Source organism: Neofelis nebulosa, chromosome 12, assembly GCF_028018385.1.
Source record: "Neofelis nebulosa isolate mNeoNeb1 chromosome 12, mNeoNeb1.pri, whole genome shotgun sequence".
NCBI lineage: Eukaryota > Metazoa > Chordata > Mammalia > Carnivora > Felidae > Neofelis > Neofelis nebulosa.
In genome coordinates this window covers 25,000,410-25,014,003 of record NC_080793.1, presented here as the reverse complement: position 1 = coordinate 25,014,003, position 13,594 = coordinate 25,000,410, and the positions used below count along the sequence as shown (strand labels likewise).

At 41.8% G+C, this 13,594-nt stretch overlaps 1 protein-coding gene across 3 annotated transcripts in view; it reads right to left on the bottom strand.

Annotated features, from left to right (window-relative positions):
- The window catches only part of ELP1 (elongator acetyltransferase complex subunit 1), a 58,274-nt gene extending 44,810 nt beyond the window's left edge, over positions 1–13,464 (bottom strand). For 2 of the 3 annotated variants that reach the window (XM_058694643.1, XM_058694644.1), the window contains exons 1-9: positions 13,204–13,464; positions 9,454–9,616; positions 8,485–8,637; positions 8,182–8,263; positions 7,362–7,442; positions 4,028–4,113; positions 2,242–2,338; positions 1,831–1,921; positions 392–515 (exon numbers count right to left, since the gene is read on the bottom strand). In XM_058694643.1, coding sequence (XP_058550626.1) covers positions 392–515; positions 1,831–1,921; positions 2,242–2,338; positions 4,028–4,113; positions 7,362–7,442; positions 8,182–8,263; positions 8,485–8,637; positions 9,454–9,603 — 864 coding nt within the window. In that variant the 5' untranslated portion in view covers positions 9,604–9,616; positions 13,204–13,464. The remainder of the gene's footprint in view (positions 1–391; positions 516–1,830; positions 1,922–2,241; positions 2,339–4,027; positions 4,114–7,361; positions 7,443–8,181; positions 8,264–8,484; positions 8,638–9,453; positions 9,617–13,203) is intronic. The other variant, XR_009251499.1, reaches the window with a different exon arrangement.
- Between the last annotated feature and the right edge of the window lie 130 nt (positions 13,465–13,594).

Genomic DNA, 13,594 nt, shown 5'->3' with positions numbered 1-13,594 from the left:
AATGTAACACAATTTTAAATCATTTTTATGTTTACATAATTAAAGATGACCATTCAGTGTTTCTGCTTCAGTAAAAATCCTAATGGTACACAAGTGGCTTAAGGTTTAAATGTTATCAATGAAAAGTATCTATCATTGGAAGCATTATGTTTTTGTCCAAATAAACAATACTAATTAGGATTTCTATTTCTATCTATGTTTTAACTAGAGTAACAAAGACTGCCGTTTCTTTGCAAAACATCCTTCAAAACAAAAAATTCAGTTATAAGAAGCCACTATTTTTATTACTATCTACTCTGGAGCTTCTGTTTTATACGCCCACATCAGACAGAAACCTCTACAGCTGAGGAAAGTCCCCTAAATTTGATGGTGAAACAACTCAGGCACTTACCTTAACCTCATCTTTGAGGAAAGGAAGTGTAAAATGTCCATGAAGAAGGCCGTTTTTCTCAAAAAACACAATATCCTGCTGACTGGGTTTCTCTTGTGTGGATGCAATCAAACTACCTGAGGGCCTTAACGCAAACATTGAGTGTCAGAATGTCCAAAAGTGCAGCCAACTGCTAAGAACAAGACGAAAGTCAGAGAAACGATTTTTCCAACAAAAAACCTCTACCCAAGGAAGGTTTAAAGCCCACGTGACTCTTGGCAAGCAGTTCACATTAGTGACGTACTCCACCTGCCCAGGGGATAGAGTGCCTCTTCATGATTTGCTCAAAGGCTCCATCTGTCCCCCAAGACTACAGATTTAGACTGCACCAGTGTGACTTTTAAAAAACCAATACATTATTTAAACTATTCTATTCTAAATATTACATCCCATAAAAACATAATGTATTTCTCCTTCTATCTATGACTTCAGCAACTATGCCATGCTCAGACAGGTATTTAAGACTTCTCAGCCTACTTAAAACATCCCAGTCACCTCATCCTGTTCGTATTTGTCTCTATAGCTTTATTATTTTTTTTTTTTATTTTTTTTTAATTTTTTTTTTTCAACGTTTATTTATTTTTGGGACAGAGAGAGACAGAGCATGAACGGGGGAGGGACAGAGAGAGAGGGAGACACAGAATCGGAAACAGGCTCCAGGCTCCGAGCCATCAGCCCAGAGCCCGACGCGGGGCTCGAACTCACGGACCGCGAGATCGTGACCTGGCTGAAGTCGGACGCTTAACCGACTGCGCCACCCAGGCGCCCCTGTCTCTATAGCTTTAACTTCAATACCTTTCTCTCTTTGCTCTGTCATCCAATTGTCACTTAAAAACAGGTGGGAAAAAGATGTCTGAAACTCAGAGACCTAGGGGTTTGGCATATAACAGATGCTACTGAGACAGAGGAGACACTTCTGTCTTTAACCAGGGCAGTTTCGGACACTAAGCAAGAAGTTTACTGGGCCCAGATCCAGCCTGCATGTTCCTCAGCAAACAGAACCCTCTGGCCTAAGAGCTTGCGGCTTGTGCCGAGAAAAAAGCCCTTTTCCTAATTTTCACCAAAGCTCCACTGCCCCTGACAGCTTTGCAGACTGTGACTTCCCTTCTAAGCACCATTTTCTGTTATACACAAGGATTTCATACAGAAGCTCCCTATAAGCTGTAAAATGTGCATATCTTGGAATGACATCTGTGAAGAAGCTGTGAATCTACTATTCAAATTGAATTCAGACTTCAGAAAAACTACAAAGAGAGAGATATGGGCCTACAGCCAAATGAGTAAAAGTTAATATCCTTTTGTGTTATATAAACACCTGTACCCAACAGGTATCACCACCCCTACCCCAGTTCCAAAATATTCGCTGAGGAAGAAGTTACAAGGTTTCTTCCCGCACTCACTTCCAAGCCAGAGCTGGTCCCAGTCCTGCCACAGGCTCACTGGTGGACTGTAAAGCAAACTCTCGGTTCCATACCCTCACTTTCCGGGCTCCTGGGTGGCAGGTAGAGTTAAAATAAAGAAACAGACACACTTAAAATGTTGTCAAGTCAGAACTGTTCCAACATCTTATTAATAAAAACTGCCGTGGTTTTACGAAGCTAATTAGATTAATCTTGTTAAGAATTTGTACCCACAAGTAGGAGGCTGGAGCAGATGACCTCAAAGAATTCTTTTAGTTCTTAGCTCTAAATTCACTTAAAATCTAAAGCAACACCTCGTATGTATAATTTTAAAAAGCCTAAGAAGAAAACCTTCTTGAACTTAATAATAAAATAAAAAATATTTTCTTTAACTGCAATTTATTTCCATACCTGTCTCTGGGCAAACAACACTCACAGCAAAAAACTGGCCGTCACCACGCCAGGTCACTTGTGGTCTATGGTCATCCCAGGGCAAAGCCAACTCGTACTAAAGAGAGGAAGAAACACAAACGTTACTGGGGGACTTAAATGGCCCCAAATCAAACAAGCCCCAGACTATTAAAGTTAAATCTTTTACATGACATTTAAGCTATCTAGAAAACCAACTTCATAGAATCCTCAGGTCCTCTTCTAGAAGGCTTCTCAGACCCAGAAATCATCAAGAAACCAAGAAACCAAAACAAAATCCATCTTCACACATAAAAAAAGTGGCCTCCAAGCACAGCAACAGAGGAAAAGAGCTGCAGATCTGATATTAAACATAATGAGCTGAGGAATCTACTGGGTAACTACGGTAAGGAAAATAGATGTTCTGTTTATCTAAATGTAAAGGGGTAGAGTTCTGGTTATCTGATTACTGTATAAGCTTTACAACAGTGCAGAGACAAGTTAAAAAGATGAGAGGAAGGTAGGAAGAGAAAAATCAGAGGCAATAAAGTCAGCAGCAATGATGCAAACACGGAAGAGTTCTGTGTTCCGCAGTACAGGAGCAAGAAAGGGCTCTAGCACCACTTATATCCCAGTCCTGAAGGTCTTGAAGTCTTGAAGACAGAGGCCAAATTTGCAGGCTAGGGGACAAAAGATCACCTGAGCATTCATTATCACACTCCCGTGACAGGAGGCAGCAGAACGGCACGAGCACCACACTCCGCACAGCAGGGAATACACAAGGCAGCCTAACAAGACATATTCTCAATTGGCAAAGAACACAAACCCTTCCCCTAGTGAAAGGCTGAGATGAAATAGGAGTCACACGGATTGTAGCCAGCAATCAGTAAAGATGGAGAATGTAAATGACAAGCGGCTCATTATTATTTTTTTTTAATTTTCTTTAATGTTTATTTATTTTTGAGACAGAAAGAGACAGAGCATGAGCAGGGGAGAGGCAGAGAAAGAGGGAGACACAGAATCTGAAACAGGCTCCAGACTCTGAGCTGTCAGCACAGAGCCCGACGCGGGGCTCGAACCCACGAACCGCGAGATCATGACCTGAGCCGAAGTCGGATGCCCAACCGACCGAGCCACCCAGGCGCCCCTAAGCGGCGCATTATTGATCCGCCTGTCCCACGGAGCTCATGGACATGTCTACATGGACACAAGTAATATGCTTTTCTATTTGCTCAGCCCAAATCTTGGGATCATTCTTTCTTCTCATTCCACATTTAATCCATTATCAATAACTCTGATAGTTCTACCTTCAAAATGTATTCAGAAAAAAGGAAAAAAAATGTATTCAGAGAAAAGGAAAATAGAGTTTCATCCAAAGGGAAAAATCAGAAAAAGTACCTAATTTATGTATGTAGGAAAAATATAAAAACATACATAAGAATGATCTACAGTGAATGCAGGATAGCAGCTCTTTCTGGGGAGGAAAGGGAGAGTATCTGGGAGGGATACACAAAATACTTCATTTCTATCTGTGATGATATATTTTTTAAACTGAGTGTTAGTTGTAATTATTCTTACACTGAAAAAAAAATACAAAGCAACTTGGCAATAAGAAAGGAAAAGGGGTCTTTCTAGAATGACTCATTCCGAGGGCTCTAAAGTTTCAGTTTTACTAAAGCAGAAGAGCTCTATCCATTATCAGCCTCTAACAGGACACCTAAGAGCTCCCGGTAGTTGGCAAAACTTGTATTTGTTCCAGTCAAGGTTGTTTCCATCAGACCAATCTTACCATTTGCACCTGAAAGGCCGCTTGCCGACCTTCTGATCCATGGAACTGCGTCTCCTTCCTGCCCCATCCCACAGTGATAAACTTGCCTAGAGAGCAATTGATAGAGAACAGGCAAAACAATCAATAAGCTACATGAAATGAAATAAAAACAGTTCCACTGCTATTCTTCATTAAGTAGGTCACTGGCAATTACTTGGGTCCTCTGAGATCTCTCAATCAACTGACTAGCACTCAATATTTGAAAACCAATGTTCCATATCATACACAGCAGTGATTTTTGAAGAATCTGAAATGGTCTTATTTTGGAAAGCACTTCACTGTCATCTCATATATTCTAAATTCCCTCAAGGACAGTCAACAATTCTCACTTCACAAGTAAGAATGAAACATGAAGAATTTACGAGATACATCCATGGATAAGAACATTAAACTCAACACAAGAGCTAGGAATAAAATTCTGATTATAATTATTTGGTCAACTAAATGTATCCAACCTTCCTGTCAGTGGTGGTGGGGACTGTAGATTAAGGAATTCACTCCTCACATAGATAGAAAATGAGACCCTCTAAATTTGGCAGAAGCCAAAATTAGAACACAGGCTGTCCACCTTCCAGCCTAAGGTTCTCTCTAAATCACAATGTTTCTCTTGCATAAAGTATGCAGTCAGGTGCTGAAATAATGCAACCCTCTGTTCCAGTAGGCGGGATCAGGCATCCGCCTGCAACAGGTACTACTGACATGTCTCTGAAAGTATCAGGCAGATCCAGGACCCAATACTTCCCTCCTGCCATTGATTCTGACGAAGCAGAGCTGTTCGTAATTTTTTTTTTTTTATTGAAAAAAATGAAATTTATTGTCAAAATGGTTTCCACACAACACCCAGTGTTCATCCCAACAGGTGCCCTCCTCAATACCCATAACCCACCCTCCCGTCCCTCCCACCCCCCATCAACCCTGTTTGTTCTCAGTTTTTAAGAGTCTCTTATGGTTTGGCTCCCTCCCTCTCTAACCTCTTTTTTTTTTTTTTTGTTCCCCTCCCCCTCATAATTTCTATATATTACAGGTCAGCATGACCATTTCCTGTGTGCTCCGCATGGGTACATGGGAGTACTACAATAGCACACCTTGCATCTGTCTATGAACAGCAATGCTTACCCTGGTGCACAGCCCTGTGCTTCTATCTGAGAGTTTCCAGAGATGTAAAGGACCAACGAATGAAGCAAGAGAACTTTTCCAATGGGATCAGACAATAAGTGATGGGGTGAGAGCAGGGATCAGTAAACTACAGCCTGTATCTACATTTACAAATAAATTTTTATTGAAACACAGCCATGCCCATTCTTTTATGTATTGTCTGTAACTGCTTTCACGCTAAAACAGCAGAGGTGAGTAACTACAACAGAGGCCATGTGGCCTCCAAAGCTGAAAATAACTTCTATCCCGCCCTTCACAGAACAAGTTTGTCAACCCCTGGGTTACAGGGAAAATATCTATTCACCACAATCACAGAGTGATGAGACAAATATATGTCTAAGACCTACGACCCTGACTTGGACCCCCTCTCCCTTGACTTACACTCTATTATTAAGTTTCTTCTGAAAAAGTCAGTGGGATTAGCCAGGCCCAGTGCACTTTGTCATCCAAAGGTGTGCTGGTTACTCCCTCTGTGGCTGTCCTCAAAAAGGATGCCCAGGAGTCCCACCCTAGATCCTAGACTCTTTAAGCACCACACCTGCTCCTGAGTAAGTTTACCTCTTCCCAAGACTGTAAAGATTCCCTACATGCCACTGACTCCCAATCCACATCTCTGACCTCTCCTGAGCTTCAACCCCTTATATTTGCCTACTCCACATGGTGATGCCACATGGCCCTTAAATAAATCCAGAACAGAACTCACCATCTACCGCTTACAAGTCAGCACTTCCCTACCTTCCCTTTCAGTTACTGGCATCTTTATTCCCATCACCTGAGCTTCTGACTGGAGCCCCACTAAACTCTTTCCTCCTCACCTTACATACCCAAACCCGTTTATTTCACATTCTAACTACTATTTCTAATTGGCGAAGACAGGAGGGGAATCATGTATACGTATTCCAAAAACATTTCTCAGATAATTCTAAAAACGTATCCCCGTCGTCCCTAAAAACCAAATTTTTCCTGAATTCATTCCACCTTTCGGCCCCACATTCACCTTCCTTATCTCTTACCCGTTTCTTTTACTACCCCTATCTGATCACCCTGTCTCCAGTCTCTTCCCTCTCTACCAATCAACCAATAAATCCGGCATCATCAAAACCTGTCCAAATTTAATCAAAATCTATCCTGTTTATTTCAATTCACACTCATGTCCTGCCAGCAGCAATACAACAGTACTCACGGCTGCCTGAGTAAGCCATGTCGTGTCTATGAAGCATCCATGCCTGGGAATGGATGAATTTCCTTGCTTACACCACACCCCTACCCTCAACTGTCACGTAGCCCACACCAATTTAGCCAAGACTCAGCTCAAGCCAGCCTTCTCAAGTCCTCCCTCTCCATTGCTCCCTTCCCCTCACACTACCCTAATACCTACACATGTTATTATGGGACTCCTTAAAGGAAAATCTGAATTATCCACACCACCAAACACACTGCTGTGTTCACAGTACCTACTCAAAAATTATCTCTGAATAAATTATTTTTGAATAAATAAATGAGTAGCAACTTTCTAAATGACTTCTCAGAGTTGGGAGAACAAGAAGGCATGAGGTCAGTAATCAGTAAAAGTTAAAATCCCTTCTCCCCCATCCCTTTCCTCAACCGGGCCATCTACCTGGTGCCTTTGTGATGGCCAGAGCTTCCTATACTCAATAAACATCTCCTCTCTTCTCCCCTTTCAATACTCCCACACATCAGCTACATCTTAGGAAGAAAACAATCTGATGGTTCCCATGAAAATGGAGATTCGGGTCCAATCAGTAGGAACAAAGAAATCGGCCTTCTATCCCACCTCTCTTGTTTTTGCCCCAAAACTGTACCCCAGAAATGCTCGCTTTATTTTTGCTAGCACAGTTCCTTTCATTGAAGCCCCAGCCTAAGCCTGCCCTGAGGTTTGGTAACAACTATGCAGGTGACATTAAGCAGATTTCTATTCCCCAGGTTACTGGCAACCTGAACTCTCAGAGCCGCAAACACCGGAGGAATGCCTTGTATGGTCTGGAAAGGGCTAAAGGACCTGGGCTACCAGACAGTGATGCATGAAGCTTCACCTTTCATAGTTCTTTGGGTTTCTGAAAATGATCAAACCTGAGAGGAACTTCAGGTCACAAAATGTTTCAAAGAAAGCTATACTCACTTTCACCAAAATCATCCTGGTGGATCTTCTGTTCCATGATGGGCTCAAAGTCTTTTGTCATCATAATTAGGGTCTGTTGACCTTGGGTGGGCACAAACAAGAATGATTTTGTTTTCACATAACAAATGTGCTATTTCATAAGTATCTACAGCACTGGAAGCTACAGGGCTGGAGTGGAGGAGTTTAGAGTGAGAACAGGAAAGGCACAATTCGCTCAAAATATTTTGACTCTCATTTGAAGGAAAAAAACAACAAAACAGCTCTGCCTGTCTAGGTAAGTTACCTGGTGCTTATTCTCAACTGTTTATGAAAGCTAACATGAAAGTCCACCAGCCCTCCTCCACTAACTTCACACTTCACCAAGGTTATCTCTTCAAATACATACCTCATCAGGGGTGCCAATTTACAGAAGCTCATCTGGAATGAACAGACTCAAAGGGGAAAAAAAGTAGTTTTCAAGAGCTTCTGAAGAGGTCCTGAAAGAGCTGGAAGAGCAGTCTTTAGAATCTGTTTAATAACAATTCTTGCTCTTGGAATAGATTAAATATTGCTGACAATTTTACTGTGGACCTCAGAGATTTTCCAAGTTTTAGGACTGTTTCTCATTTCCAAAAATTGAAACAGTTATAAGAAATAATTTTTTAAAACAATATACTAAGAGGTGAAGTTTAAGTCAAAAAGAACAAATTCCCTCTAGATTATAACGATGCTATCACTGTTCAAAGAAATTTTCTGAATAAGTACCCCAAAACTTAAGCCTTTAAGGTATTATGAGTCCCGTTTTATAAAAGTCAGAGCGAGAGACCAGGGACAAGCTTACCTGTAGCAAGAAGCACCAGTTCTTGGTCAGGACTCCAACTCATGATGGAGATGCCACTGGCCACACTCCCCACACATTCCAGCTGCCATCAGTAGACAAAAGTGAGCTTTAGAAATACAGCTAACATATAGCTACAGTACAGCTACAGCCAGGCCAACAACTTTTTGTCAAGAAATACACAATGCAAAGACTCTCATTTGCAAAATGCTTAAGTATTATGGCTCCTGATTTTTTCAACTTCTACACAAAACACGTGGCTTGAGGCTGCTGGAGATTTCCTCCTCACTGGACCCTTCCACTTACCTGGCATGTGCTGAGATTGCAGAGTATGACATCTCCGGAGGCTGTGGCCACACACACAGACTCCTGATCCAGCAAGTCCTGAATGCCAACAATGCAGCCACTTCTGTCCTCTGGAAGAAAGCCTTCCGCCACTAAAGAAATTTCATTTTTCACCTTTCACCAAAACAAACATATTAGCAAGTTAGGCCAATAGACTTTCAAGACCAATTCATAACATTTCCAAAAATAAATGACTTTTTGATGCTTCTTTTCTAATATAAAAGTTTTCAAAATTTTTTTTTCTAGATTAAAATCCAAACCTTCATTTGAGAAATATTACAACCCTACAATCTTTAACAACAAAAAAAAATAGTTCGCGGGGATGCCTGGCTGGCTCAGTCAGTGGAACACGTGACTCTTAAATCTCGGGGTTATAGATTCAAGCCCCATGCTGGGGATAGAGACTGCTTAAAAATAACACGAAAAAAAAAATAAAGGTAGTTTATGGGACTTTTTGCCAAACAAATACTAAACAAAAGCAAGAAGCCTGGTCTCAAAAAATGCCCAGTAAAATATAAAGCTAGTAACTATGGTTTTCTAAAATTTCTATAGTATAGGGGAAAAGAACTAAGAATGTAATTACCTAAAATACATAAGTAGCAAAATATAGTTAAGGGAAGATATCAGAATCAACTCAAAGAGCTTTTAAATTTGCAATTTTCATTTGCATTCCCAGTTGTGATCCACTGTTATAAACAGTATTTACATGATAGAAGGGGTAAAAAGTAGAGCACCCACACAAAATATAACGTCAGAGTTTTGCCAACTTATATTTGAAACACAAGGAGAGTTAAAGGCAGATTACTATTCAAGTAATATCTAATATGACATCAATATAAGGCAATGGGAATATTCATTTAGGAGGATACAAATTCAGTAAGATTTAAAATAAGGATTAGGGGGGAAGTAAGTTTGGAAAAAGTAACTTACTTCTCTTGTGACAGGGTCTATTTCTATCAGTCCGTGGTCTGAGCCAATGAGCACTGTCCTCTGTTCAGTTCGGAGAGAAAAGCACTGAGGTTTCCCTGGAGCCTGAATATCCCTGAACTCCAGGGTCTGAAGTAACTTTAGATTTCGCATGATGAAGCAATTCCTGAAAGTACAAATATCTCTTGATGAAGAATTCTTACTCTGAGAGAAAGGAACTGTTTAATAGTGACAAATGACACTCAAATTAAGCAAAATGATATAGGGGCAGGGACATGGTAGTTAGAATAACCAAGAAAAAAAGAAAAAGACCTAATCCGAACCCACAGAGGGTTGTGGTCACAACCTCACCAACTCATTTTGTTTACTTATGGTCTACAAACGGAGGTTCTGAAATCTACTTTATGTTTTTACCCTTTGGGAGAGGCAAGATCCTCAACTTTAAAATTTTTCTTCAAAAAGATTTAACATCAGTTATTCCTCAGGAAAGTTGAAAAGATCAAAATAAATAAGAAAACATCTTATTTTTGCATATTTGAGTATCTTTATAACCTGACTGATTTATAAAATCAGGGGTGTCTGGGTGGCTCAGTTTGTTGAGCGTCCAATCATGATCTCAAAGCTCATAGATTAAGCCCCACGTCAGGTTCTGTGATGACAGCGTGGAACTTGCTTGGGATTCTCTCCCTCTCTCCCTGCCTCTCCCCCCGTTGCATACTCTCTCTCTGTCTCAAAATAAACATTTAAAAAATAATAAAATAAAATCATATAAAAATCAGTATACATATCCTATCAGTTGAATAAAATCTAGAATAAAATGGCTTTAATATTACCAGGTAAATTTCTTTGTAAACTAGTTTTCCATGTTCATTTAAAAAATAAATACTGGGGCGCCTGGGTGGCGCAGTCGGTTAAGCGTCCGACTTCAGCCAGGTCACGATCTCGTGGTCCGTGAGTTCGAGCCCCGCGTCAGGCTCTGGGCTGATGGCTCGGAGCCTGGAGCCTGTTTCCGATTCTGTGTCTCCCTCTCTCTCTCTGCCCCTCCCCCGTTCATGCTCTGTCTCTCTCTGTCCCAAAAATAAATAAAAAACGTTGGAAAAAAAAATTTAAAAAAAAAAAATAATAAATAAATAAATAAATACTGATATTTTTAAATAAAAGTATATACTGTTCTCAGAGAGGAAAAAAAGGCACTACGATATTACGACACTCACAATGACCAATAAATATTGAGGAGCTTGGTAACTTGATATAACTACTTCACATAATTTGGCTTTCCTGGCCTGGTTTTTATCAGTGCAATAGAAAAGGTGAAAAAAGAATGACAAATAGGAAACCTACTCTGGTCTGACAAAATCAAACCTGCTTAAATATATAACATTAGCTAAGAGAAAAAAAACAAATGAATTTTAACATACTGGATATTTATATTCAGATACCTTAAAAGTTTATACAGTTTATAACTGGAAGTCCCTAATTTATGTTAGGGGTGGCAACATACAGACCACAATGGCCTTATTATCACCTTAATTTTATTATCACCTTAATCCAAGATGAATTCTCTCATCTTGCATTTCATACATACGACAATGCAAGAATAAAGACGAGTTCATCTTCATACTACTACAGCACATAATGGTAAGTGTAATATGAAAGTACAACATGTAATGTGGGTTAAGAGGAAGGCAAGACCATACATCACATGGTGGGAGTGAGGAAGAAAATCAAGGCCAACAATGGTTTTGTAAGCTTTGATGACATTTATATTCAAGAGCTTCTGGAAATTATTTGAACTGATATTACATCATGCAGGTTTTTAATTTAGATCTAATTCTAGATAGAAAGCTTGGTTTTTCAAGAAATTTAAAAATTACGTATCTTTATCTTTAAACATCATACAGATGACCACTGACACAGATCTGAAAGGATGGCTAGATGTGAGATGAGAGAATGCCTGGCTACAGAGGAGTAAGCGAGTGATAGAGAAGGAAGAAAAGAGAACAGATGGGCAAAGGGGTCCAATGTAGAGTCTCCAGTGTGTCTCTGATGCCAGTGTATCTAATAATCACGCTGTTACTGTCGCTATTATCAGATCATCAAATGTCTTCCTATGCCTCCTGTGAACTTGGACTCTATTAACCAAAAACCTGTATATCCCTGGGGTCGAGAGACCCCAGGATAAGAATATGGAGGATCGAGACGGAAAGAGCTGAAGACTTTTTCCTGTTATCTTGCTACACCAGTCACTGTCGTCCCAGCAATGGGCCTCCATCCTTGAGGGGCCCTTGGTCCCAGTCCCTGGCACTCCCAGCACCAACCTCATCAGCCCCACTCCAAACAACACAAGCACTAACCCGGCAGTCTCTCTCCAGACACTGAAATCCAGAACACAGGACTCTTCTGAATTTCGGAGTCATCAACACCTGAAGTCAGAGTCCAGTTTTCCGATGCCTCTCCTCCAAGATTAGGTCATGATAACTCCATCTTCCCTTGTTTTGAACCTAAGCCCTAAGCTAAGTGTTACAGCTACTTTCATCAGTTCACATTTTATGTTACCTCACTGCTTTCTTTTGCTTCTTATTCCTCAAATAGCTACTTAACCAATTCTTCATGCTAAATTCAGTTGAAATATTGTGTGGTTTCTACTTTCCTGATTGGACCCTGCGTGACAAACATAGCAAACAACTGGAGTTCTCAAGTCACAGAGCTTCCAAAATCACCGACAAAGGTGAGCTATTAATTTACCTCGCACCAACCCAACCCTTCTAAGCTCAAAAAACTTCTTTAACTTTTCACACCCATCATCCTCTATGAAATTTCTGGCAACTCCTCCAGTCTTTCGCCTCTTGGCTAATTATCGTGCCCATGACTACAAGTACCAGGCAGCTCACTAATGTGCTGACTAGATCTAAATGTCTCGCTCTGACCGTCCCCAAAGTGAACAACGAACCCACATTTTCAACCTTCTGCTATTATCACCAGGATGTCTCACAAGCACATCAAACACTACCTGGAAATCGAAGTACTGCTATTATCCTATTCAAGTGAGTTCCTCCTGCTTGAGGACATGGCATTTCTGTTCTCTCTGTCCCCCAAGATGAAAACAGTCTTTCCCTCCTTTTTGCTCATATTTAATATTAAACTATTCACTGGTTAGCTCTGTTGCTGTCAATACAGTTTCAATTCTTTGCACAATATCTAATTAATCCCATGACCCGGTTTGTGGCCTACACAAACACCTACTAAGCTCTTGGTAAGTGCTAGGATCTGAAGACAAGAGAGGACTCTGTCACTGCCTACAAAGAGGTCACAGTTTAAAGAGAGAGAGGACCACATAATATACCACATTAGGTCGAGAAGCGCAGGGGGCACCTCCACGAAAAAAGATGCCAGAAGCAGCGCGCAACACAAATCCAATTCACTAACAGCCGCACATTAACTGATTCGCTTTATTTGGTGCATTAATTGTTCAGCGGTATTGTCCCCTCCTGCAAGGAATCCGGAGGCTGGTCAATGTGCCGACCGGGGAGCAACACGTCTTCCCCAGCATGCCGCTTGCCGCAGACCCCGGATGGCGCTGATGGCAAGTCTCCAAAAAGAGAATTTAAGGGCAAAGGTTATCACGCCATACTCCACTCCCGGGTTTCCTGCAGCAGGGAGAGTTTGCACGCTCGGGGGTCCTCTTCATCAGGACATCCCTTGAGGACACGCCAGGTTCCGTGCCCGCCCGGAGTGAGTCGTTCGAATGCTCACCTGCGCCGCGCTGCGAGGATCCGCAAACAGCTGTGCTCTGCCCTCGCCTCCTCAGCCACGCGCAGCCTGCCCTTCCGGAGCCCGCCCGGGGCTGCACACACGCCCCTTTCGGCCCGAGACTCTCCAGCTTTCGGGACGCGAATTGGGCCCCCGGGCCGCTGGACCCACGGGAGGAGTGGCTGGAGAGGGGTCGAAGGGACAACCCGTAAGACTGCAAAGAGCGTGCGAAGCAGACGGGACACACTAACAGCGGCGCGGGAGTGACGTCACGAGGAGGCGGAGGCGTGGCCGGCCTTCTCCGTAGCCCCGGCAAGGTAGAGGTGGGGAGCTGTGCCTCCCCTCCGCCTCTGTCCCTCTGCCCTCCCGCCCACACTACTATATTCGGTCCGCG